Here is a 26,632-nt window from a genome sequence, read left to right on the forward strand (position 1 = left end):
TTGTGTTCCAAAACTATGTGATTACTTTAAAAATGCAGTTGAATAGACTCGAGAATTCTTTTAAACTTTCAAGAACCCAACTACAAGGTGATGCACAGGCAACCATAAAAATAATGAATCGAATTAGAATAAATGTTGTCTAGGAATACAAAAAATTCAGTTTGCAGAAATCATTTAAACTTATGTGAAGAAACCAAACCAAAGTGCAGCATACTTAGGAAAAAACAGTCTGAAAGAAAGCACAGTTGTAATAGAGGACAACCACAAGGGGCTCAAGATTTCTAATGTTACCAGGTAAATTTCCGAGTCTGCCAGGAATGTCATTATTCTTGTAAATTTTATAATAATAAATACATTATCATCAACATACAATGTCAGCAGCATTACTCTGGGTCAGTGATCAGAATGATTACCAAGTACTTCTCTTTTTAGCTCCATTTGTCTATCTATCTGTCTATCTGTTATTAGCAACATTATGCTAAAAAGATGTTGATGGATATTGTTAAAATTTTCAGAAACTGTTGAGGGGAGGGAGGGTGAGGACCAAGTAAGAAATGGTTAGATTTCAGTGGTAATGCATTAATTAATTTATGGTTTATTAATGATTTGTCTGTCAGTCTGTCTGTTAGCGACATTATGCAAAAAGTTTTTTTCACATTTTCAGAAACTGTTAGGAAGGGACCAAATAACAAACAGTTAGATTTTATTGGTGATTAATTAAATTATTAGTTAATCAAAGTCTTAACAACATTATGCAAAAATTTTATTGATGAATTTTTATGAAATTTTCAGGATGGCCACATGCGGGCTAGATTTTGGTGGTGAACTGTTAATTATTTATTTTAATAAACTTTTAATCCATTAAAATTAATTGATGGATTATATATATAATTTTAAGATTATGATATTTAAATGGTTAATCATTTAGTTTATTGATAAATAATTAGAAATGATGAAATTGAGCTGACTTGTCAGAGGTCTGAGCGCTTTAGTAGTTTTATTTTTTTAATTTGGGTCATTGGTCTTTCTTTTTATTGGAATCAGATAGCATGAAATTTGTGAAATGCTTAAAGCATACGTTTTCCATTTCTTCAGTTTGCTGTAAGTAATTTCTGACTAAGAAGGGAATGAAGTAAAGTAAAAATGACACACCAGTTTTATTTTAAATCTTTAATATGCCTTGCTCGATAATTGAACAATTATTTTCGTTGAAATAATCATTTGTAATTTTTGTTAAAATGTAATTGATAAATTAATGGCAATTAATGGGCTATCATAAAATGAAGAATTGGTGCAGGTTTTATAAGAAAGAATTAAATTAGATCTTGCAAGAAAAACAAAAGATGCATCAATGGCAAGGAATTTTTAAAAATGTGTCAAGAAAAAATGCATGGGATGTGTTTTAAAAAATGTTTAAATTATTAAGCTGGAAAGTAAGATCTGGTTTAAAAAGATATGAACATTTGGAACTACCCATAATTGAATAGGAAAAATGAACAAAACTGTTTGATTCTAAATTTAATAACAATATTCCTGGTTAGTATACATTTATATGAACAGATAATATTAGTGATATTGGCACAAAATGAAGCTTACTATATTGATAACAAGAATGACTATGGCATCTATGACTATTTCACATATTTACAATCATACAAAACAATCAACTTGTCATAAGAAACTGGGAATAAATGGTTACAAATGACATTTATGTTAGCCATCCCACTGATGGCATTGTAAGCACAGTGCAGCAACTTGTAGTTACATTAGGAATGGTGCTAGGTGTCAAAGGAACAGTATTTTTATGAATAAAATTAGGCTTGAATGCAATTTTCAAAAACTTAAGTTATTTAAATTATAATATTTAAAAGGAAAATTTCAATACATATCCAGACTTTTTATACAAGCACAAATACATGTGCAGGTAAATAAGTTTAGGTGAACTGTTTGTGCTGTACTACTGTGTCTTAGTATGTAAGTCACAATTGGGGCAGACACCTGAATGGCACTTTTGCATGCTTCCTGTTGATTTTTTTTTCTTTTTGAAAGTTAACATTCCCTTTGTGTTCACAACGATGGGCTGATAGTTGATGTCTGCACACAACTGTTTGTTTTAACAATGAACCCTTTAACAATGCGACATGCTAGTTTTATAGAAGTACCATTAATTCTGGTGTGCTTCTCAGTATGTTTTTTCTCTCACTCTCACTTTTTGGCAAATAGCCTTACGGGTGAACATTGTCATATGAAACTTGGTACCACATTGTATTGAATTATTTAAGATGATATTATATTTATCCCTCAGGTAGATGTCACATGAAAATCAGTGGTGAAAAAAATCCCATCAGTAATTCACACTGTATGCTCTTTTTTGAGAATAGTGTGAGGGAAATTAAATATTTTATATGTCTTTAACATTTTTATTAACCTAAAGATGGAAAGTTTATAAGGAAATATAATCTTGTTCATACAGAGATTTCTGTGAAGGGTCAATGACCTCTGATACTCTCCTCTGGTTGAAGGCAGGGTTTTGGAGGCCTCCTTGGTTCTCTTTTCCGGTTTGATCTCTCATCATTGGTCCTTCACTCCTTGCATCCACGTTATCCTCATCCATATCATAGTCGACCTCAAGGTCTTCTGGGTCTTCGCGAATATCCTCAAGACTGCCAACACTTCCACTTCGCCCACTCCTGCTTGCGCTCTCGTGCTCCAGGCCCATCCTGCCAGAATCCATGTACCCGTTTCTTGCGGAATGAGGTAGACTTCCATATTCTGAGCCTGCACGGGAATCACTCAGGTACCTTGCATTGCCGCGTGGTAGACTGCCCGTCTCGCTCACAGCATGGCTAGCATCCAGGTGGCCTGAATTTCCACGTGGTAAGGTGCCAGCGTAGGAACTTGCACCTGCGATGGAGCCTTCAGTCATCCTGCTGCTAAGGGGATGCTTTCTGCTGTCCAGGGAGGCCATGGAACCCCAGCGACTGGCAGATTCTCCATTATACAGGCTGTTACGTACAGAAAAGTGACTGCCAGCATAGATCTCAGAACTCAAGTCATCATCCAGCTGTGACCTGAAAAAAGAAAAATGAAACTGTTATTTTATGTGACTAAGTGATATAAAATTAATGTAATACCTCCAGCTCTGTAGGCATGCATAAAGTAAGGCAACTTGAAAAAAAATTTTGTCTATAAAAGCATTAACTTTTTTATCCAATTTGAGCAAAGTATTTAATACTATTAACTTTTCCCACAAACCTCCATGTTTTTTATTCATGTCTACTTTAACCTTGTTTTTGTTATTTAAAAGAAAACTTAAGCCTGCATATGTATCAGAAAACCATTTTCTGTGCACTCTCCTCCCAAAATTCTAATCTTTCAACACCTGCATTATTTAAGCCCTTATCAGTTGACTAATCAGTTGACCACCCAGTTCATATTGTAATGCATATTATGTTAAAGGATGGCATTGTCCAGGGAGAGGTCAAGATTAATGTGTTTTTTTCATCACGACATGTGTCTTGACCATTTTTACAGTTGAGCTTTTGTGCTGAGCCTCTTGTGCTTCAGTGGACAAAAACAGTGGGGTTGTCACCCAAGGTTTATAGCCTGGATCCCTCTCCACCCAGGTGGCTATAAGACTGTATATCTGCTTGATAGTCCATTTAGAATAACATAACTACACATTTAGGTAAATCTCTCAGATAATGAAGCCTTGAGGTCTATGGTACCTGGTATTTGGGAAGAAGAGCTATTAGCTCTAGCATTTTATATTGATTTTGTTATATTTAGCTGCTTTGGCAATTTAAACAAATTTGCACCACAACTCTCTCGATGCCAAATCTAAGCATACTGGTTTTGTATTTACATAAGCATGGTTAAGCTGCATTTATTTAGTGCAATTTGTCATTGTTTTTGGGAGGGTGGAGGTCTTTACTTAGATAGGGATCTAATTGTGTCCAGGCCATAAATGAAAAACCAGATTTTTATCATAATGGTTGCTTTATTTTATGCTGTTGAAAAGTATTTTGTTTAGAGGTAGTAACATCATGTGGTTGCTTTGCAATAAATTAAACTACTTATTTTTCATTCTATTTCAATATTTTATTTATTTGAATATTTACTTATTTATTTATCATATTTTTTGCACAGCATTTTTAAATTTTCATTGCATGGTTTTATGTAATTTATGAAAACTATCTGAATGATATATTTGATGCCAATTTTTATCTAATTTTTTAAAAATATATTTACTCTAATATGTTTCATTTTTTCCTCTAAAATACATAATTAGGTATTGCTTCATATTGTGAATGGAGACTTACCCTTGGTATCTCTTGTATTTCTTGACAGACCTGCTAAGGAACAACACAGACAGTACACACACTGTTCCAAATAGGATAAGAGCCAGGCATCCTGATAGGGCAGCTGAAAAAATTTAAAATATACATAGAAAACAAGCAAGCCCAGAAAAAACTGTTTTTATATACTGATTAGATATTCTTCCTTTGTTTTTTAAATAAATAAAATATTGTAAAGGAAAGTCATATGCTTGTCATATAGTTCCATATAGTGCCATATAGTACAATGAATTAAACAATCTATGATCTAGACAGACAGGAGTCTACATGGAGTTATTCCCTAATATATTCAAATTTTGATGATAGTAATTACTACAGAAACTGGACACTCATTCATCTTAATATATGATAAAGAAGGGACTTTGTTGTATCTATTTTAAGTAGTTCCTTGTTAGAAAGTTACTGTGACTAAACTGACATACCCAGCAGTATTTCCATCGGCCATTCTTCAGACTCGGTTTGGCCAGCAAGTTTGGGAGAATCTTCTGTAGTGGTAGTGGTTGGAGTGGTTGTAGGTGTGGTAGTTGTGGTTGGTGTAGTAGTGGTTGTTGTGGTTGTGGTTGTGGTGGTTGTAGGTGTGGTGGTGGGGGTAGTAGTTGTTGTAGGGGTGGTTGTAGTTGTAGTAGTAGTAGGAGTTGTAGTAGTTGTTGGGGTGGTGGTTGTAGTCGGAGTGGTTGTGGTAGTGGTTGTTGTTGTAGTTGTAGTGGTGGTTGTGGTGGTGGTTGGATCACAGCCTCTGCCCAGATTCTCATTACATGAGACACAAATGGAGATATCCCTGGAGTTAGCTGCAAATATTTAGAAAAAAAAAACATGAAATGATTGACCAAAATGATTATGAAATATATTAAAATGTAATATAATAATATTATAAATAATATAATATAAAATATATTTCTCAGAATTTTTGGTACATTCAAACAAAAATGATTTTTCTAAAATATGTAATAGGCTTCTTTACTTAAAATCTATTATGGTGCCCAAAATAGTGCTTAAAATAATGTTGTATTTTTGTAAATAATTTTCAGCTCTGGCCCTCTCACCTCTGTAATACATCCAGAATCGTCCTCCCTGAGCTCTCTTAAGAGAGTTCATGAAAGTCACACGGATGGACTGAACTCCAAAGCTGATCTCGTAGTTAGCAAAACCATTTCCTCTCAGAACCTCGGTCTGGGGGCGAGTTGGGTCATTACTGGACACGGTGATATTCTGGGAGGCCCCGATGGGCAGACCTGCAGCATCTTGCAGGCTCATGTCCACTATCATGAGTTCTACATTGTAACCTTTAGGGGCAGTGAGGTCGCATGTACAGATGTGTGTGTCCATGGTGTCCAGTTGGGTTGGTCTTGGCATGTCGTGGGGGTAGGATGGACTGATGAAGTGACCCTCAATGATCCTACCAAGGACGTTATCACAGATATATTGAGAAAGAAGTAGATAACCTGAAAAATAGGAAAACAGTTTCATTATTTGTATTGATATTTGACAAAATAAGTAGCATGGGATGTATTAAATAGAATTATATAAATTTGATGTCATATAAGTACCATGAAGTGTAAATAAGTGAATTTTTTAATTTTGATGTCAGCTGAAGATCACTACAGAAGAATAGGATAGATTTGACTGAACTGTTTATATCCAAGCCATGAATTTTCATGATTGCCTACTTAAAAGCTAGACTGCATTATCAAATACATAATCAGGTACCTGGTATGCACTCATATGTGACAGAAATATAGTCAGTGTATGGGGCACATGAATTGTCCTTGATATGAGCATTGTCTACTTGGATTTGCAATGAGCAAATCTTTCTTCCAGAACACTTATCGATGATGTTCTTGAACGTGGCTGGTCTTTGCTTCAGCATGGGGGAGGTGCAGTCCCCCTCTGCAGGACAGCACTGTTGGTTTTCCTTGTCGGCACATGCACTGACTCCATAACTGGCATGGTTGATACGGATAACATAATACCCTGCACCGTGCTCTCGTTGGCATTGTAAATTTAAGAAGGCTCCTGCATCATAGCAACTTCTTACTGTGGTTATGTTGCCTTCTGAAAGTGCATAAAGATATAGTTTAGTGAAATAGTTTTGTCACAAGCATCATGTTAATTTCTTTTAATATATGTTGATATATTTTATAAAAAATTTCTCATAGAAATTTGTTCATAAAAGGACTATTTGGCAGTAAGTACCACTTTCAGCCAGATAGGAAGTTCTCCATAATTTTTTCTTATTTTAACAGTCAATTTCAACTATTCAATTTATTTTCTGTTTTAAATACTGTGTATAAATCTACATAATTTCCCCCTTTATAATTTTTATTTTGGTCCATCAGTCCCTTGCCATTTTAGCAGTTTAAAGCCTCAGTGCTTTAAATGTTAATCTTTTTGTTAAATATATTTTACAATAAAAATGTTTTAAATATTTTGTAAGAACCATACTCAGAGATATTAATTCAAAACTTTACTTAAAAAAAGAAATGCTCATATTTTACCTTCATTTTGTTTTGGTTGCTATAAAAGGTAGTTCATTTTTAACACTTTCAATATTTAGAAGAGAAGTCAAAAAAGCCATTTTCATTAAGTATTAGTCATTTGTCCAAAACATGCAGATTTAAGATAAAATTCCTCAAAGATGAAGAGTCACACATGAGTGACGAGAACCACGATTTTAATAAATATAATTCAGTTTTTAATTCTTAGTCATTTGTCTCACTAATCTAATAATAGTAAATGTATATACTTAATTTCACAGAGGTCCATGATAGAGTTTGTAGTGACTGTCACATCTCTAAGTTTTCCAGCTTTTAATAATTTAGATTTTTTTTTTTTTTTTTTTTTTTTTTTACCATTGTTAAACAGAATATTGTGGACACATGAATCAACTGTTGATTGCACAACTGTCAGGAAACATATGGTTTTAGATGGTTTTCAACACAGCCTATACTTGAAAACAAATTTATTCAAGTTGTTGTACTTTTATATGGCAATGTCATTTTGCCACTGCAATGATTAGTTTTTGGTTTTGGTAGTCTAGTTAAGATATTTATGACAATTGCTGCCAAGATATACATTTAAGTTTTGTTTTTGCCATTTCTGGTACACTAACAGGTATGGGGTGCTATATTTCAAAGGCTTACAGTTACTTTCACACGCAAGACTTTTCCAGATAACACCTACAGTTTATCAAGATTTTCTCAGGTGTCAACCCCGACTTAAAAACAGGTTTACAAGAACCAAAATACAACACAAATGGACTTACCTTGGCCGTGAACAAATAATATACCAAACAGTAGAAAAAGTAAACATATTCCTCTCCGTAAATTTTTGGTTGCAGTCTTCATTGGGCTGGTCTTTGTCTTCTCTGCTAAAATTCACTGACTGAGAAGTTAGCGGCAGCAATTTTAAAATGCAAATGAGATCGGCATGCACGTCACTAATGCATATATGTCAGGAGAAGGATGAGAAACACTTACTTATCTGATGGTGACCGAAATTATTAAGGGACATTAAACCAGCAAAGTGGTACTGTCATGAAATGTGCTTCCCTGTATGAAAAAAAATTGTTTATGGTCAGAATTGTTCTTATCAAGTACTGAGTAAGAGCCCAACCCTTTTTCATACCGGAACGCACGTTTCCCTTTTATCCTCGAAACACCCCATGAAGACAGGTGCAGCAGAATTCTGTTGTTTTTGGGTGATTTTGGTTTAGAGGTGAAAGTATATTAAATATGTGTCTGCCTGTGCTTACCTCTGCACTCGGGACTCTTTTGTTTTTCAAAGACAATAGCCCCATTATCATAACTCCAGTGATAATTGGGAAACATCATGCTAGCATTTTGTTGCATGTTATTAAGGGAAAGAGAAATAGAAGCTGTCTGTATAGAAAATGAATTGTTCATGTAAGGCTAATGAGGCAATTGTTAAGTTCTGCTGAAGACATGTTTCAGTATGTATAAAATTGTTGAAAGTGTTCTGACATGTGTGAAGTACCACATTGAGCTCAGCAATGGTGGTACTGTCAAACAGATAAAGACTTAATTCACCTTTAAAATTAAAACAACCTTGCAGTTAGAGGTTAAAGAGTGACAGGGCAAACCACCACCTGGTAAAAGGCCAACTTTATCAGTAAATTAAATCAGTGAAAATATAAAATACAGGTGCTTCATCAACCTCATCCCAGTTACGGCCATGTTTTGGTATCCTGTATTCAATTACTTTTTTATGATAAACCATCGTGATATTTTTTGTGAATTCTTTAAAGGCAAGATGGTGCTATGGCAATCTTAATTGATAAGAATCGGACAGAGTCATATTGAGTCAGTGTGCTTGGTGGTGTGAGTGTTGTGGGATATCTTCACACCTGCATGCCCAGATGTGATACAATCAAGATCTCTGTCTTGACAGAAATTAATACTATCCCACATGAAGCACACAGGAAAAAAAAAGAAAATATATATTAAATTTAATTATTACATATTGTAACATGTTGGAATTGGTACTTTACCTTCGCTTTATTTTGCAGAATATTTCTGTTTGTTAGGAAATAGTTTTTAAAAGAGATGGGTCTGTTGTCATAATTTTTAAGTGTGGACTGTGATTGTTGTTTTGATATGAGACATTGATTTGGCTACATAACAGCTACATCCTACTGTACATGATGGGCCACTGACTTTGTGATTTGTAGCCGGGGTAAATATGTCCATTTATGGAAACGGGTATGATTGCTGTCGTCAGGAGAGTTCTAATCCAGGGTCGTGTGTTACTTTCTTCAAAGAAAGTGGACTCATAATGAAACAGCAGGCACGTAGCCAGGGGGAGTCAAGGGGTTCAAACGAATTGTGCATTTTGCTGAGAAAAGGTCCGCTTTGGATAAAAATTGATCTAGGTATACTGAGGTTTCATGGTCAAGGTCCACTTTTTCAGAAAAAGACCCCCTCCCTTTGAAATTGCTGGCTACGGACTTGTTGTGAATAGTATATTTTCACCTGGTGATTTGTCTTTTTACTTCATTCAGGAATATTAAATGCACCTGGGATGAACCAGTCCAGCAATGTTACATCTCTGATTTATGTTTAATCAACCATTCAGTTTGCATAATACTTATGATGTGTATGTGTGTATATATATAGCCATCCAGATAGACTGGTGAACATACGGGCAGGCAGACAAATGGATATGATTTGTGAAATTGAATTTTTTTCCTTAAATTAAGATGCCTAACATACCTGTGGTTTTTGATACCGGTATCCATATGATGTTTCTGTGAGAAAATAAAATAAATATGTGTGCATGGATGGCAGATGCTATTTTTTAAATTGTGTAAAAAAGAGGATAAATTCTTTAAAATGTTGTCATTTAGACTAAACTTCTACAAATAGCATATCAATTAATGCCCCAAAATGGTCATGTTCATTTTTTTTAAATTTATATCTTATATATATATATATATATATATATATATATATATATATATATATATATATATATATATATATATATATATAAAATGCAGGTCTTCCTGCATGCACAATATTAATGTCAGTGCTGTTATCAGAACTAGGATCAAAAGCACAACTTTGAAAATACATTTATAAAAAGAAGGAAACAATTTTAAATGGTTTCTGTGGCCCAGTTATACAAAATATTTATCTTATGCTTGTGGCTCAATGAAAAAGTTTTTAAGGGAAAGAGAAATAGTGGAGGGGGGAGGGGTCAGAAGCTTAAAAGAACCCCCCTTTTTGCTGGGAAAAGGTCTGCGCTAGGTAAACTTGATCTAGGTACATGAAGATTTCATGGTAAAAGGTCCACTATTTCAGAAAAAAGACCCCCTCCCCTTTGAAATTGCTGGCTGCGGGCCTCAACTGGGCCTGGTAACTGTTAAGTATGTATAGAAATTTTTTAACAAATCAAGTTTTCAAACTTTTTCCATCACTTTTCCAGTTATTACAATTTGGATGATACTGATCATGACAGCATCAACAAGTTTCTGTCTTCACTTGTGGAGAGAGCACTGGTGGAACTGGAGGCTTCATCCTGCATTGGAATTGGTGATGTAAGTGCAATATTGAAGGGTCTTTTTAAAAAGAAAAGAACAGAAAGATTGAGTTTTAGGAAATACCTGTAGATATATTGTAAAATTAAATCAATTTTGTCATAAACAAAAGTAAGGAATAACTGCAGCATCTTCTGTATAAGAATATATTTTGTTCAAAAGTAAATTGATTAATAAGCTACCTCAGCTTTGAATTTTTTTTTTTCAGGATGGCTCTAGCATTGAAGCTCTTACTTTGGGGCGCATATCCTCTTACTACTACTTGAATCACTTGACAGTGAGGATGTTCCAGGACAATCTCACTCCAAACTCCACACTTGAAGAGCTCTTGACAATGCTGTCGGTAAGTTTTAAAAAAGCAATAATTTTTTTCTTGAAATTGTGAAATGTCAGTATAGTTATTTTCATTATGTTTTTTATGAAAAGAAGACAGAGAAAAAAATAATCTGCAAGTTTTCCAAAATATAGCATCCATCCATACTATACAATATATATAATGTCCTGAAGGTTTAGTAATGTCCATAGATAATTTGCTTCTAAGAGTTTAATTAGTCTGAAAATGATTATAATGATAATGCACAAAATTCATTATCAAACTTAAAGTGAGGAAATTAGAATTAACTATGGATCCATTACTAAGACAAACAAACCTTTGAATCTGTGAACTGTTGTACTATTGAATATTTCAGAAAATTTTTTTTAAAATTTGGAATGAATGTTTTGAATATTGAAATTTCAAAGTTGAAAATTGGCCTAGGACTACAAAGACACGCCAGTTCATTTGATAATCAGCAAATTATTATTTATATCAGAGATTCACTATAGAATAGGTTTAGTTATATCTTTGTTTTAAAACATTAGGTTATATTGTGTAATAATGAAACATACAGGACAGAAACTTATTGTCATTTCCCTACTGCTATCATGCATTTTATCATTTTAATGGATAAAAAAACCTGATCTAACCAGAAAATGTTGGAATTGTTTTGTTTATAAACATAAAGGGTGCTGGACTCTCTGCTTTTGTATTACAACACAAATCATTCACATTTATTGTTTATTTTTATTTCTTATATTTATTTTGTTGTATTTTATTTTTATATTTTTATTTTTATTTTTGCATTATGATTGTAGTCTGGGATGGCCTTCAGTGTCAAAACCAATCTGTTCATTCCACTTGCTTCTTGAAAATCAGAATCGAACTCTTTTTAAAGAACATAGATTTATTTATAGAAACCATCTGTACAATTTAAAGATAACCCCCTACATTCATTCCCACTCCAGGAGGTGTTTCCAACCTCTATAAAATGTCATTTTTCTCTGTTTTTGGTTATTTCCTTCACAAATGGCTGTTGTTTTAGGATGCCCATGAGTATGCTGAGTTACCAGTACGGCACAATGAAGATCAGATCAACAGGTACAATGCTATTTACAGATCTTTGGTAGATACTGCCATCATTTGTGTGCCACTTCATGTGCTACGCCCATATAGCAGATGGGAAAGCTCAGGCATATATAATATATAATATATAATTGTGCAGAGTTGACTTTTTTCTACCATGTAGAACTTGCAAGTAAATTGAACTCTTGTTACAGCGTTATGCAACAAAGACAGCATACTTATTAATACAAGGCACGATTGTACTTCAAGTTTGCAGAAGGTGCATATTTTACAGTGCAATTTTTTTTCAACTGTAAATGATCTTTGAAGACAACTTCAGTGTTGACATGTATTACAGAAGTGATTTAGTGTCCATGAACTGCTTTGTTTGAGAGATTTATGTTATGTTTATGTAGAAAAAGTTTGCATGCAATAATACAGATTGTTCTTTAATCTTACATGCAACCATTCCATATTTTCTTGTAGATCTACTATGAAGTTACTGTAAATACAAGAAATTAATTTTTTTGCAAAAAAGTTGTATACTCAATGAAATTAATGTTTCTGGGCCATACTTAGAATGCTGCATGAATCATTTCCATGTGAGACAGGATGATATTTTTCTTTAATAATTCTTTATAGGAAATCCTATATAGGAAATGAGATAATATAACTACGGGAAATGAAATAATCTGATGGATTTATTTTTGGTTAAAGGTATTTAGAAAATAGTCTTGATATGAGTAACATTCCAAACTTCTTAAATACTGAAGTTAATTCAAATGAATGATATGTTATTTCAGTGAACTTGCCCCCAGGCTCCCCCTAGCAGTAAACCCTCACTCCTATGATAGTGCCCACACCAAGGCTCATCTGCTGTTCCAGGCTCACTTCAGCCAGTCCACACTCCCTTCCACAGACTATCTCACAGATACCAAGTCTGTGCTGGATCAGGCCATCAGAATTTTACAGGTTATTTACTCTCTCTCTCTCTCTCTCTCTCTCTCTCTCTTTCTCTCTCTCTCTCACACACACGTACGTACACACACACACACACACACGCAAGCACAAATTGGTCTACTGCAATCAAGGATAAATCTGTAGTAGTCCAGGAAAATAAAGTGTTTATTGTCTATCTGAAGTTTTTGCCACATTTTCTTGCTTTTGGTAACACAGGCCCAATGTCCTCATATATGGTCTAGCGGCTACCTTTGTGTCAAAACCATTGCCTAAGTACCATGACTAAAATTGTTTACAAAAAAGTTAAATATAAACATAGGTGCAACCAAAATGAAAATAAATATGAATCACTGTCCCTTTTTTGTTGTCTTCAACCAGTGTCTGTTGAATAATTTGTTTTGAAAATTGTAACCATAAACAAAAAACATATTATTCATTGGATATTTTATATGTGAATAAACAAAGTACATGCAAATATGCCAAGAATGTTTTTTTTCTCCTTTAAGGCCATGCTAGATGCTACAGCAGACCAGGGTAACTTGATTCCAGCTCTGCATGTCATTAACCTGGTACAGATGGTGGTCCAAGGAAGATGGGCACATGAGTCATCCCTCCTTATTCTTCCACATATCCATTCTTATAACCTACACTGTATTAGGTAAGACGGGTGTGTGTGACACTGTGTGTGTGACACTGCGTGTTGTGTGACACTGTGTGTGTGTGTGTGTGTGTGTGTGTGTGTGTGTGTGTGTGTGTGTGTGTGTAAGAGAGAGAGAGAGAGAGAGAGAGATGATAAACTTGATCAAGTGATTATTTTAATAATATTAAAATATGCTCTCGAACCATTTTAAAATTTTCAACTGCAAATGTAAAATTTGCAAATGTATGATAAAAACTTGCCCTTAATTGCACCATCTGTTGAAAAAGCACTGGGCACCTTATAGTCTGGATGTAAAATATTATGTTTGGCTAACAATTTCTAACACTGCCAAATAGCTGTCCAATGCCCCATGGAGGTAAAAAAAATCACAATTCCTTCTATATAACATCTTTGCTCATCTAGACTATTGTTAGTCATTTTGAGAAACAGATTGTTAACAAGGTGGTATATATTGTGTTTCTTAATTTACAGGTATGTTGGAGATAAGACAGGAAAGAAAAGGACTGCTATTGAGAGCCTTCCTGAACTGATGGCTTACACTGAAGACAGGTTTGAGTTGTTGTTGGAAATGTTGGAGGGAGAGATTGAGAGAAAAGAAATCAGTCAGGTCAGTGATTCTTATTTTCAGTGGCAGTTCCTTCCCTTTTTTGTTTAAAATGAAAACTGGCATTGACAGCCCATGATTTTATGTTAAGTTTTCATTATATTTCTTAAGAGCTTATTTCTATGAATTAAATTCAGATGTGATTGTGTGTGCATATGCATATGTAAATATACGCTACTGAGAAGACAATTTATAGACAAACTTTGATTAGCAAATCTTGAAACTTTTGGATCTTCTAAAAATTTACAGACAAACTTTGATTAGCAAATCTTGAAACTTTTGGATCTTCTAAAAATAGCTGGGTTTGGAATTTAATTTTAACTTAACTGAACCCATTATACACTCAATGCAGCCTTTAAATTGTTAAATTTGGACTTTGACAGGTGTACACTGTACTTCAGCAACTGCCAGTGATAGATGTGAAGATGACAGTCAGAGGTTGGTGGGAGGGAGAAACTGGACAGGTGGAAAAGATGGTGCCAATGTCACATAAAGGTAGTAATTCTTTTTTATTTACATGTATACGTAGTCCTTTTTGGGTATAAAAACTCAATCATAGAGTCACTTGACTAATGATGCTGATATAAGGAAGTTTCAGGCTTTTAGTTGTCATGTAAACTTGTTTGCAAGGGGAACGAGATATTGTCTGAGTCAACATCTGGAAGGTTTTCAGAGCCAAATTGGCAAATTTATGTTACACATGTGATACATGTAGCTTCACAATTAAAAAAGCCAGAGGTATTTTTATTTGATCCTGTAAGTTTACTGAACATATCTTTTGAGGAAGTATACAGCTTTTGATAATACACAAGTTCCATTAGGCAATGAACTCCGGTGCAGTTTGTTTATTAGCTGTATTAACTGTATATAACTGTCCTTCACTGTTATTCAAGTCATGGAATTCTGGCAGCTTCTGTGAAAGTGCTTGATAAGACTTTTAATTATATCGTTTCCAATCATTCCCTCAGGTGGATCTCGGCCAGACAAAGACTGGATTCCAGTTCATGCAGATCAGGAATATGTCCTGAATGTGGAGCTGAGAAGAGCAAATAAGGTCAAGGTAATGTGGGAACACTTTTTACATAAAAGTTTTTTCATGACGTTGGATTTCTTTTCTATTATTTATCTGCATTGATTAAAGTGGATTGTTTATTGAAATTGCTTAATTCACTCTTTAAGCCAAGTGGATATACTTACATTTTATATCTGCTGCTATATTGTCAATACAATTGATATAGCCTATTACATGTACATGCTTAAGCATCAGATGATGCAATGGGATATCATTGTATAGAATACCAACTTATTTTCTTTCCAGAAGCATGACAGCAAGGCCTTCACCAGCAGGTTTCCTAAACCAAAAGATGAGGGCTGGTTTCTTGTGATTGGGGAAGTGGACAAGAAAGAGCTGATCGCCTTGAAGAGAGTGGGTTATGTCCGCAACAGGACCAATGTCCAGCTTGCACTGTACACACCTGAGATACCAAGCCGTGTGATTTACACTCTTTACTTGATGAGTGATGCCTACCTGGGTCTGGACCAACAGTATGACATTTGCCTGGATGTTGTACCTGCCAGCATAGAGGCTCAGGTTAATACAGAGCTTAAGGAAGAGCTGGAGGGGCTGGACTTTTAGATTGGTTATACTATAAGGCAGGCATTTATCTGGCTTTTCAAATGTGATAATACCAACAACTTGCCACTGTTTGAAAGACGGATTATATTAACACCTTAAAGTTGGGGGAATTGGTTGAGGGAAACAGTTAAAAGAAAATTACCAGTCAATAACTAGTCGTTTTGTCTCTGATGTGAGTTCTTTGCCAATGTTAGACTGCGTTGAAAGTTCACACTTGATTTAAAGTAAAATTGAGTAAGATAAAAGATTCTTTGACAATGATTTTTTGATATCCATTATTTATAATGATAATAGTTGCTATTTATTTTAATTGAAACAAGTATACAAATCAGGTGTTTTATTAATCTGAAATTCTTTACAAAGAAATTAACTTTATTGAAGCTCTTTTTAAACTTGTTGAGTGCAAACATTGACCACATAGTCAGAAAAAATTTTGATGAAATGTTGAATAATCCACCTAAGCAATACTATAATACAGTTTCCGATTGGAATGGACTCAGTGATCAACAAGTAAATGCTGACACTGTGGAAGGCTTTAGATTAGGCCTACTCTGTGACTAAGTTTCCCATGCGCTCTCTTCTATCCGTCTATCTCATACCAGTAGTGGTCTTCTTAGACGTATATGGACAGATACAGATACCCCTGGAGTTAGGTATAATGTTCATCAGGGACTGGTTTCATAAAAGAAAGACCAAAATATGGTGTTACATTGTGTAACCCTCAGACAGAACTTGGGTCTCCTTTAGTTCAGGTTAAAAATAATTGTCAGTAAAAATAGAGTAATTGTTAGTCCAAAACAAAAGCCAAGTCTTTTTATTATTATTATTATTATTATTATTATTATTATTATTATTTTAAAATTAAAATTTGGAAAATACACACAGTATTTCATATCAGTGACTTACAACTAATATATAGGCCTATCTTGGGTCAAAGTAAATGTAAAAGTAAAAATCAGTCTAAAAGTTAACACCAATTTTCCATCTAGGGTTCTTCTGTGAAACCAGGTCCATGTGTTATCTGCAAATTAACATAAGGTCAAAGACCTCAAAGTTATGAGAAGAAGCATGGCTTTCGCCAGTTCAATTACCATTTGACAAAAAATAATGACAGTACTTGCTCTACTGAGCATGATTTATGGCAGTCTGAATGTAATCTGATATATTTGAATTGAGTTTCCACACAAACATCATGTTTATTAAGTGGGAAAACCATAGTTTTTCTGAAATTTAGGTTATTTACTTAGCCCTTCTAATCACTTCTAGTGGGGGTGGTTAAGGGGAGAGGGCACACATCTGATAGGCTTCCCCCCTCTCTAAAGCATAAATGCTGCTGAAACTAAAATGCTAAGACTTTCTCACACTCGAAGGAAATCTTGAATAAAATTCTGGATCAATGCATATCTGTGTCTGTGTTCATTGCTAATATAATGAGATTAGAAAATTTAAAGTCCATGTATTAAGGAGGTATACATAATTAAAGAAAAAAGATAATAAGATCATGAACCCATACAGACTGCATAATATCATATTTCTTGAATTTGCATTATTGTATGTTCTTATGCATTTAATGTGGAAAAGAGAGATTTTAATATGACCGAATAAGCTCTGAATATTCCTCAGTTTTACAGCTTCAGAAATTCTAGGGATCATTAGTAAAAAATTGGGTTACGACATGCATACCACACACACATGCAAGAAGTATCATGCAGATTTTCACACTGGTCCTGTCATTTAAATAAATAAAGCTCCCTAATACATTTTAAATAAAACTAAAATATATTTTGGCACTTACTGGGCGACAGCTGCAGTCTAGCCTTCTTTTCTCTCCTGGTCTATCTGAGGTCTCTCACTATTTCTTAATTCACCATCTAGATGAGTAACACTTCAGATAACTTGGTTGTATCCCCCCCCAAAAAAAATGAATAAATAGATTAATTGATCTTTTCCCTTAGTCTACTTCTCTGCAGACACTTACAGTGTCTGTACACAAAAAGGAGCAAGAACAATTTTTCCTAGTCTTATATTTATCTGATTGTCTGTTCAATTAATTAAATTTTTATCTCTTAAAGTGTTTCAAGAACTTATTTAATGTTCTTCAGAATGACATCTAAGACAAAAGATAAAGCACTCTCTAACTGCTTAAAGCATATCATCTTAAAGTGCTGGTATTTCTGTCACATACATTTTGTATAAATGTTTGTTATGTATATCTGGAATGCCTCTACAAGAGGAATTTTACAATGAATTTTCAAGCATCCTGTGTAATGTAGAATTAATGACAGCCACTGCATACCCCCTTGCTCAGAATAGTCTAAACCACGGAATTAACATGACAATATACAGGTGAGCGAATTTTATCTGTGTAAACCAATAGCATCCCTACAGTGCTGAGTAGGCCCAGTATTGGGTTTCGGTGCATTCCGCAACGAGGGATTTAAGACATATATTTAAATGATTGATTAAATAATATGTATCAGTAAAGAGACCATACAACCAAATTTTATTAATTAAACTATAAGATCACGTAGATTCACCATATTCGTGAAAATGATTATTCCAACAGCAACTCCCCAATCAGAATACGCCGTACCTGTTGTGATCTACATAACAATGCGTCGCTCAGTGCAGTGCGAGCTGTCTTCCAGAATAGTCACTTGACAGCTGGACCCTGAAAGAAGAGGACGCAGGATAGGTGTGGTGAAGTCGCAAGGCCGAACATTTCAGTCAGCATTGAAGCAAATATGTCGTGTGAGTAGCATTTCTTCTACAACCAAATGTTAAAAGTATCAGTCGGTCGTAACGTCTAACGCAAACGTCTAGGCAAAATTTCAAAAAGCCAGAGAATCAAATTACTGTCTAAGGACATATCTGTGAATATCTTGTGAAAAATCAATCTGTCGCCCTGGTAGAGTGTAACGTCTAACGTGCATAACTGAAAAAAGCATGCACGACTATCAGCAAGTATGCTTCTCCGCTGTTGTGATTCTAATTTGGTATAACTTGTATATAAGAGATTTTAGAAGCTTGTTTTGGTTCACAGTTTGTTGATTAGAAGGTGGGACTCTTTGTCGGTTTTGAATTTTAGATTTTTTTGCACCAAAGAGATTTCTTAAATTTTTGTAACTCGAGTTTAAATTACCAGGTAATAGTATCCTAATTTTGGCATGTTCAAAATACCAATTTGTCCGAGCGGTACCCTGGATTTTAGAAAGGTTCTATGCTGATAATCGCTGAAATCTTTAAAAAAGCACGCTGTCGACAGAAGCGTAGATAATATGAAGAAAATTTGCTTTCAAATTAGATATCACTTTGTTGCCCTGTTACTGTTCAAATTGTATCACCAAACACTTTAATACTTCTGCCTTTGTATTTTTAATGATGTATCAGAGTGAAACTTCTCAGGTACTTCTATTAGAAACTGGTCTGTACTACATTTTGCTGTAATTCGTGAAAAATATTTTAATTAATATTCATTTATTATTTGCATCTTAAAAAGGTAAACGAGGAAGACATTTTTATTTTTCATGATGGCACAAAATGCTCATCATTAGAATTTATTACTATTTTTAGTTTCTAACATTTTATAGCTTTTGTATCATTCATTAAACTAGATTTGCTTTCACAAAAATATGAATTATGAGTCAAATTACTTGTCTTGTAGAAGACTGCGAACACCCGTCCGTTCCAATGTGGTAGAGGTGCCTCATTAGTTTAAGCCTTTAAAATTAATTTACTCTTTCAACATATTGATTTATTTGTCTTGTCATTCTTTTTTATATTGTAACAAATATTAGTGTACGGCATTTTGTTGTCAAATATCTAAGACTTTCAGAGATCAACTACTTCCATCATATTAATCAATTTGATGTTTAATGTAAATAATTTTTCTGACATCCTTTTTATTTGAATTAATTCAATCTTACTTTTAATTTGGATTGTATTTGAATGTTGGATTGCACTATTAACGTTATTTTCTTATTTCAGAACACTGTCATCTGCTTTGCCGGGATTCTGCAACATGCACATGCGATTGATAGAAGCCCGCCTTTCCTTCTACCCATATTTTGGATCCGGATATACACATGCATGCACACAGTCGAACAAGCTTCATGGTGAAAATGATTCATTCTTTTACTGTGATTTATAAACCATTTTAGGTCAACATACAATTTTGTACATAACAAAACGTTGTCGGCTACAGAAATTGTTCCTTTTTCAAATTATTCAAATCGATCATTTTTGTTTTTCCTATGATCTTTAGTTCCCAAAATTTCCCTCGAAACACCTCAAATATATCTGATTCAATTTGAAACCCATGTATGAAAATGCCATTGCATAATTAAATATTCTGTGTTTGTATATCATATCGTTCAAAATTGAAGTTAAAAGTGAACTTTTTCACCATATAGCTTGTTAAAACTTGAATAAAATTGCTTATAAAGTATCATGTGTTATTATGATTTACTGTATATAAATCAGCCTTATTGTGTTTACAATTTTCGTTTAAAGTATCAACTGACAATTATAAATTACAAACACTTATGCCTGAATAAAAGCACTTTCTTGGGAAGTTTTCAATTTGATCTAAAAATTCAAGAGAGATAAATACGCACTGAGTAGCTTACTCGATTTGAAACAAACTTTTTTTTTTGCTTTAACTTTAACAAAATCGCTTTAAATTTTTGTAAATTGAAAGTTGAACTTTGCCCAAAATCGACGTGTCTGTATTGAAATCAGTTGGTAAGATGCAGTACAATGTCAAAATTTGAGAAAATTGTGGAAATGCCAATTTTAAATGTATATATTTCCGTTGAAGTTGCCATTCTCCTCTAGGCTTATTCTATGCATCACGTTGAAAAGAAATTTTAATGTTTATGAAAAGACTGGCAACTTCCCTTTTTTTTCCGAAATCTTTTACATAATTTGGCACCATTTTTAGAGACAGTTTTTTGCTAAAAAGATATGATCATAATTTATCAAAATTTTAGTACAAAGTGAGCAGCCCCTCTCAAAAATTAAATTAATTAAAGAGGAGTGCCCGGAGTTGCATTTGCTTTTTGGATGCCAAACTAAGATGGATCGTGTTTTTAAATGTACCTATAGCGAAGCTTTAATAAGTACAATTCTGTTTCAATCCCGTTCAATTTCATTTATTTATCCGACCACGGGAATCACGGTATTATCTAATATAAGGGCGAAAACCGTGGAAAACGGAAATGAAATACTTTTCAAAATTGGCCTTTATTCCACGAAGCTTGGGGGATTTTATTTTCACAGAGCATTTGTAATAGCTTTTAATCATTTTCAATGCATTTGATAGTAGTTGATGTAGAATTATATAGTATTTTCGTTTGTATTTTTTGTACATTGTATTTGATAGTAGTTTTTGTAGAATTATGTAGTATTTTTGTTTGTACATTTTTAAAGGCACATTGTTAGTTTTTGTGCTTGACATTTCTCTTTCATTTAGTTTGTGCATGTGATAATTGACGTAAATTGTGATAGAGTTGAGCAAATTAAAAAGCACATTTTTTACACGTGCCAAGATTTGATTTTGCTTGCTAGAAACTGGTGACATAAAAGTTAGTTGACAGTCTTGCATAATGTACATATTACCATTTGTTGAAATAAATATCAAAGCCTAGAATAAATTTTACAAAGTATATATGTTAAATTAAAGCATGATTTTCTGTAGTTTTTGTTATCCTATAATAAACAATACATTTCAATCCGTTTTATAGTTTGGAATGAGTGTGATTGTGTTGGGATGAGGTTTGGGTGGTGCCACTTATTTGAGGTGTAACAGATTGGGTCAGTCCGTTTCACTGTAGGGGTGGCAAGTGGGACATTTCCATTTTACTGAAGGGGTGGTGGGCTAGTCCATTTTCCAAGAGGGGTGACAGGTGGGTCGAGTCCATTCAATTGAAGGGGTGAAAGGTGGGTCGAGTCCATTCAATTTGAGGGGTGACAGGTGGGGCGAGTCCATTCAATTTGAGGGGTGACAGGTTGGGCGAGTCCATTCAATTGAAGGGGTGACAGGTGGGGCGAGTCCATTCAATTTGAGGGGTGACAGGTGGGGCGAGTCCACTCAATTTGAGGGGTGACAGGTGGGACGAGTCCACTCAATTTGAGGGGTGACAGGTGGGGCGAGTCCACTCAATTTGAGGGGTGACAGGTGGGGCGAGTCCACTCAATTTGAGGGGTGACAGGTGGGGCGAGTCCATTCAATTTGAGGGGTGACAGGTGGGACGAGTCCACTCAATTTGAGGGGTGACAGGTGGGGCGAGTCCATTCAATTTGAGGGGTGACAGGTGGGGCGAGTCCATTCACTTTGAGGGGTGACAGGTGTGACGAGTCTATTTTCATAGGGGTGATAGGTAGAACGAGTCCATTCCATTGAAGGGGTGACAGGTTGGGAGATTCTATTTTTCTATAGGGGTGACAGAAGGGACGAGTCAATTTTGCATGAGGGTTGACAGGTAAGATGAGCTTGTTCTATTGTAATATATAACATTGTAACTAGGAACCAACTACCATTTTTTGTGTCTGTTTAATGTCTTCAAATAACAGTATTTTTCATATTTATTTTCAAATCTTAAATAAAACATAGTTGATTGTAAACAATGATATTCAGAAACTACCATTTTTAAGTGTTACATTTATAAAACCCTAAACAAAAAGGCAAGAAAATATATGCATCAAAAATGTAATCACAAATGTATATGTAAAGAGGCAATAATAATAATCAAAAATAATAATCAAAAATGACAAAAACTGTTGAAACAAAAAAAGCAAGAATTTATAAAACTATCCATTTTACAAAAAGTTGTTAACCCTGGATGCAAGGGTCACACTCAAAAAGAGAAGAGGATGCATTTAGTTCATCTCGCAAGTAGGGACATCAATTTTTGAAGTTGTTTGGTCCATGTTACAGCGTTTTATTAATTGTAATGCTATTTGCGTGTTTAGAGCAACATGGGATTTGTATGAGAAATGAAAGAATCAGATGTTTGAGAATATCATTTGAACTGCGCAAAATATTCTGCCGACAACAGGATGGGTAAATGTGTGTTTAATCATTTACTATCATAATTCCAAGATCCAATCCAATTAAAGTTTTCCTCTATTTTTCAGTTTTGGTTTTTAAACATATATTCATATGAGGATTTTAAGATCGTCCATTATGAATTTATTTGCAGCCGCAAAATCCAAATATTGATCTGAACTATGTAAAGAAAATTGAGAAAACATTAACTCTAGGGGGACCAACAAGTTTTTTCTAAAGGATATAAATAGCGATTACAATTTCTAAAGGCAAGAATGTAAATGCATTTTCTAATGCAGGTAGGTGGAAAATCGGACAATTTTTTCAGGTTTAAAGAATTTTTAAATGTCAAAATGCCATATGATACTAATGATACTATGGATTATATTGGGCATGGTTGAAAAGCTTTTTAATCAATTTTAATGAATGAGTTTGTTCCAAGGGATATTAAAAAAGTATGCTTAAAAAATTTTTTGAAGTGAAAATTTCAACTAGATAGTAATGGTGGAATATAAACGGAGATCACACAAAGATATTCAAAGAAACGGATCAATAACAATACGGATGAAAAGTTTTAAAAAAATTAAAAATAAACCTACAATACATACCATAATACTTGGTTAAAAAAAGTAAACGTTTCACCGTTCACAATCTCATGGTTTTCTTTTCAACCATCAAAATACAACTACTTTAACAAATGTTCCATGTCTAAAATTATCAACTGAACATAATAGCTCACATAACACAACCATAATCCTACATAAGTAAGCCATAATTCATCTAACATCGGAAATTTAAAGGCAAGCGAGAAAGTAAGAGAGCATCCCTAAATTTTACAGACTTTTAGAGATATCAAATATGAACGATAAATTACTACACTACAATTCCATGACGAGAATGAATTCCCATAGTGTCTGTAAACAATAAAATTTACTTACAGTAACCTATAGAAAAATTTTAATACAATTGTCATAACCCCTTACATACTGAGTAAAGGAAAACACTGGGCAACAAGACTGCAAAGAAACAAATGTCTAAATAACCGTATGAAAACCAACAAATCATGCCGATTTTCTAAAGGAACAAGCTTTTTTCACAGAACAAAGTAAAAGAGAAATATGTAAAATTACAAGCAAAAAATTTCAAAACTAAAATTTCATGAAAATCATGACTTTTAAACTCAACGTGACTTTTTGCCAAACAAACGCTTCCGCCAAATTTAGTTTAATAAAAATTTGATTTGGCAAATTGGTAAAGAAAAATAGGTCGGACTGCAACAGTGACAGCATGGAAAACACTACTTTATACTAGAGATCGAGTGAGTGATCGTAGGCATATGAGCAAAGCTTAATACAAATTTAATTTTAAATCTCTTCAAACATTTTCAGAATCTTACTCCTTTTCTTTTATCATTATTAACATCATTGTCATCATTCTTCTATATCAAAATAGAAAACCTTAAAAAATCTATCTATTCAGTCATAACATAATACATGAATGGGCGAGTGGTTTCTGAATGCCAGCAAAAGGCTTGCTTGAAGGTGCATCTAGTCCAGCATCTTGGGGTGGGCTCCTGAAACAGGAAAATAATGTTTAAAAAACAGGCTACGGTATAGTTCTATTCTATGTAGTAAAAGCACCACAAATATAGAAAAATTATTTTTGTGATTATAAATGTATGTATTTGAAAATTTGATAAATTTTGCACATCGAAGTTTAAAATAGAAAGCACTCCGAGAGTGCAAAATGTACGTTTTAAACTACTACAGAAAATATAAATATAAGGAGGTCTAAACTGGGTTTAAATTGTTAGAATTCTTTCCTTCTTGAATAACCTACTATTCTGAAAATTTCATCAAAATTTGTGAACAATTTGGAATTTATCTTATCCACGAGCAAAAAATAAAAACGAAACGGACAAACCAATGACAATAAAAGCATGATCTTCTTCACTGGCAGAAGTAATTGGTACAGTAGTTAATCTATAGGATATAATATTTACAATCGATATTAACATCAAGCTTTTTTTGGTGTTGGTAGGGTGGGGGCTAACACTTAATTGCAACTCATGTAGTCAAAGAACTGATCAGGTCAATTTTAGTAACGTCACTTACACCTATTCTTTGACGAATCATGGATAAAATTACGTTATTATGTCCAAGGACGAATGCATCAAATATATCAGACAATTTGATAGTAAATACAATTAGGTGTGGTGTTTTCTTTAAAATAATAATAAGAAGAAGAAGAAGAAGAAAAATTAATTTTAATACAACAGCAACTTACGACTAACTAGAGACAGAGACAGTAAATAGTCACTATTGTAGAATAATCATGTATTAATCATTATATTGGAGCAAATGGTTTGCATTTGTGCATGCTTGTTTATGTGCGTATGTGTGTAAAATTGTAATACATAAAACATACTTATCCTACAACAATATTTTTGATGGCTCGCCAGTCTAAACAGAAAATGGCTTGTACCTCACGCCCAAGTCTAATCTGAAATAATAAAAAAAAACATACAGTTGCTGCATCAATATATGTAACCTTATACCTGTACACGTAGATGGGCCACGTGCCTGGACATGTTGACGGGGCACACTTATCCTTGTCGTATTAATTTATGTCTTTCGCAGTTACTGCTTCGTTCATTAAAAAAACACGTAGTATAAAACATGATTTTAATTTCAAAACCTTACTGTTAACAATGGCACTTGAAAGTAACAAATCGTTCGAACGGCCATTAAAAAACCGAGGAGGTGAGTAAAGGTTCCGGGAATAACGATGAACGGGTAAAATCACAATGTGAAAAAGGGCCAAGATTCTGCTTGGGGCTTAGTAACGGTGCGGGGAAGCAACAATGTGGCGACGTAAAGACATAACCTCGTCTATCTCTTGCAACAGTACGTTTTCAATCCTACAACTACTATAGCAAATTTTCAAAATTTGAAATTCTATTCGAGGGATACTATAACAAAGATATGTGGTATAAACATCTGACGTGCCGAGTAGGCCTACAGTGTACATGTATCTGAAAAAATAGGTACTTACGATATATGTATTTGCTTTTTTTCCACACCAAAAGGTCGAATTTGCAACTGCACCACACACTAGTTTTCCTGCGTCTTCACCTCTCAGTGTCCAACTGTCAAGTGACTATTCCAGACGTCAGTTCGCACTACTCAGTGACCAACTCATTGTTATGCTTATTACCACAGGCGTGGCTCAGTTTAGGTGAGCAGTTGTCGCCAGGGCACCAGAAAAGCATATGAATGAAACAAATAAGGAAGAAAAAACTCAAAGCCTATGGTCAATTTTAATTGTGAGAATTACACCCTTTCTGAATATGATGATTTTAGTACCCAGTTATTACTGAATCGGCACGCGCAGTTTGCAAATTGAAAATGGTTCACAAACCAACCCAAAAGCAAAAATATCTGCAAAAAATTGCCCAGTCTAGTGAGTTGAAAACGAATATACTTTCAGGAATGTCCTCTTTATGAATAATGCAGGCAATAGGCTCTTCAATTTTTACAAATACTGGGTACACATATCATAAAATATATTTGATATTTAGATACATAACATAATGGGTATCGGGGGGGGGGGGGGGAGTCCGACATAAATATTTTTGGAAATAACTGGAGTTTTTCTATTTTGTTCACCGAAAATCAAAACAAATAATTCAAATCTACTCTACATTACAAGAAATATATATGGTATGATATAATGATATATGATGACTGCTGCTTGTGAGTTAGTAAAAAAAGAAAATAGCAAACATTCTGGGTTATTTGGTTATTTTTTAACAATTTTTGTGATTTTCACCCATACCCACTTGTATACCAAGGCTCATGATCAAAACATTTCCCCAAAAACCTCAACGACAGGGAAACACACCAAGATCTTCTCTTATACAATCATTA

General features: G+C 34.1%; 2 protein-coding genes and 2 long non-coding RNA genes across 4 annotated transcripts in view; 2 read left to right on the forward strand and 2 right to left on the reverse strand.

The window, feature by feature from the left end:
• Positions 1-17,056, forward strand: part of LOC106162196 (activating signal cointegrator 1 complex subunit 3) — a 158,561-nt gene extending 141,505 nt beyond the window's left edge. Inside the window, exons 34-42 of the mRNA XM_087001418.1 lie at positions 10,302-10,413; positions 10,622-10,756; positions 11,775-11,830; positions 12,598-12,766; positions 13,261-13,412; positions 13,887-14,022; positions 14,403-14,514; positions 14,988-15,079; positions 15,338-17,056. Of these exons, the coding sequence (XP_086857544.1) occupies positions 10,302-10,413; positions 10,622-10,756; positions 11,775-11,830; positions 12,598-12,766; positions 13,261-13,412; positions 13,887-14,022; positions 14,403-14,514; positions 14,988-15,079; positions 15,338-15,655 (1,282 nt within the window). The 3' untranslated portion in view covers positions 15,656-17,056. The remainder of the gene's footprint in view (positions 1-10,301; positions 10,414-10,621; positions 10,757-11,774; positions 11,831-12,597; positions 12,767-13,260; positions 13,413-13,886; positions 14,023-14,402; positions 14,515-14,987; positions 15,080-15,337) is intronic.
• On the reverse strand, positions 1,506-8,000 carry LOC106180146 (uncharacterized). Its single transcript, XM_013564042.3, has 6 exons — positions 7,621-8,000; positions 6,066-6,410; positions 5,402-5,800; positions 4,781-5,146; positions 4,323-4,425; positions 1,506-3,071 (listed from the first exon to the last, which is right to left on the reverse strand). Exons 1-6 carry the CDS (start codon positions 7,700-7,702, stop codon positions 2,444-2,446), a joined length of 1,923 nt encoding a protein of 640 aa, XP_013419496.2. The 5' UTR covers positions 7,703-8,000; the 3' UTR covers positions 1,506-2,443.
• Positions 17,057-17,749: 693 nt separating the features above from the next.
• LOC147764318 (uncharacterized) lies at positions 17,750-21,387 on the forward strand. Its single transcript, XR_015331968.1, has 2 exons — positions 17,750-18,406; positions 19,643-21,387. It is a non-coding gene; the product is annotated as an uncharacterized LOC147764318 (long non-coding RNA).
• Positions 21,388-22,192: 805 nt separating this feature from the next.
• LOC106180134 (uncharacterized) lies at positions 22,193-25,913 on the reverse strand. Its single transcript, XR_001240100.2, has 3 exons — positions 25,758-25,913; positions 25,131-25,205; positions 22,193-24,276 (listed from the first exon to the last, which is right to left on the reverse strand). It is a non-coding gene; the product is annotated as an uncharacterized LOC106180134 (long non-coding RNA).
• Between the last annotated feature and the right edge of the window lie 719 nt (positions 25,914-26,632).

Source organism: Lingula anatina, chromosome 1 (genome assembly GCF_051362555.1).
Source record: "Lingula anatina isolate TDL-2025a chromosome 1, LinAna3.0, whole genome shotgun sequence".
Taxonomy (NCBI): domain Eukaryota; kingdom Metazoa; phylum Brachiopoda; class Lingulata; order Lingulida; family Lingulidae; genus Lingula; species Lingula anatina.

Coding starts and splice junctions, on each gene's coding strand:
- LOC106180146 (XM_013564042.3), bottom strand. CDS start 7,702: ATGAAGACTGCAACCAAAAATTTACGGAGAGGAATATGTTTACTTTTT. Junction 6,411..7,620: donor ATTATTTGTTCACGGCCAAG/GTAAGTCCATTT, acceptor ATGCACTTTCAG/AAGGCAACATAACCACAGTA. Junction 5,147..5,401: donor ATTCTGGATGTATTACAGAG/GTGAGAGGGCCA, acceptor AAATATTTGCAG/CTAACTCCAGGGATATCTCC.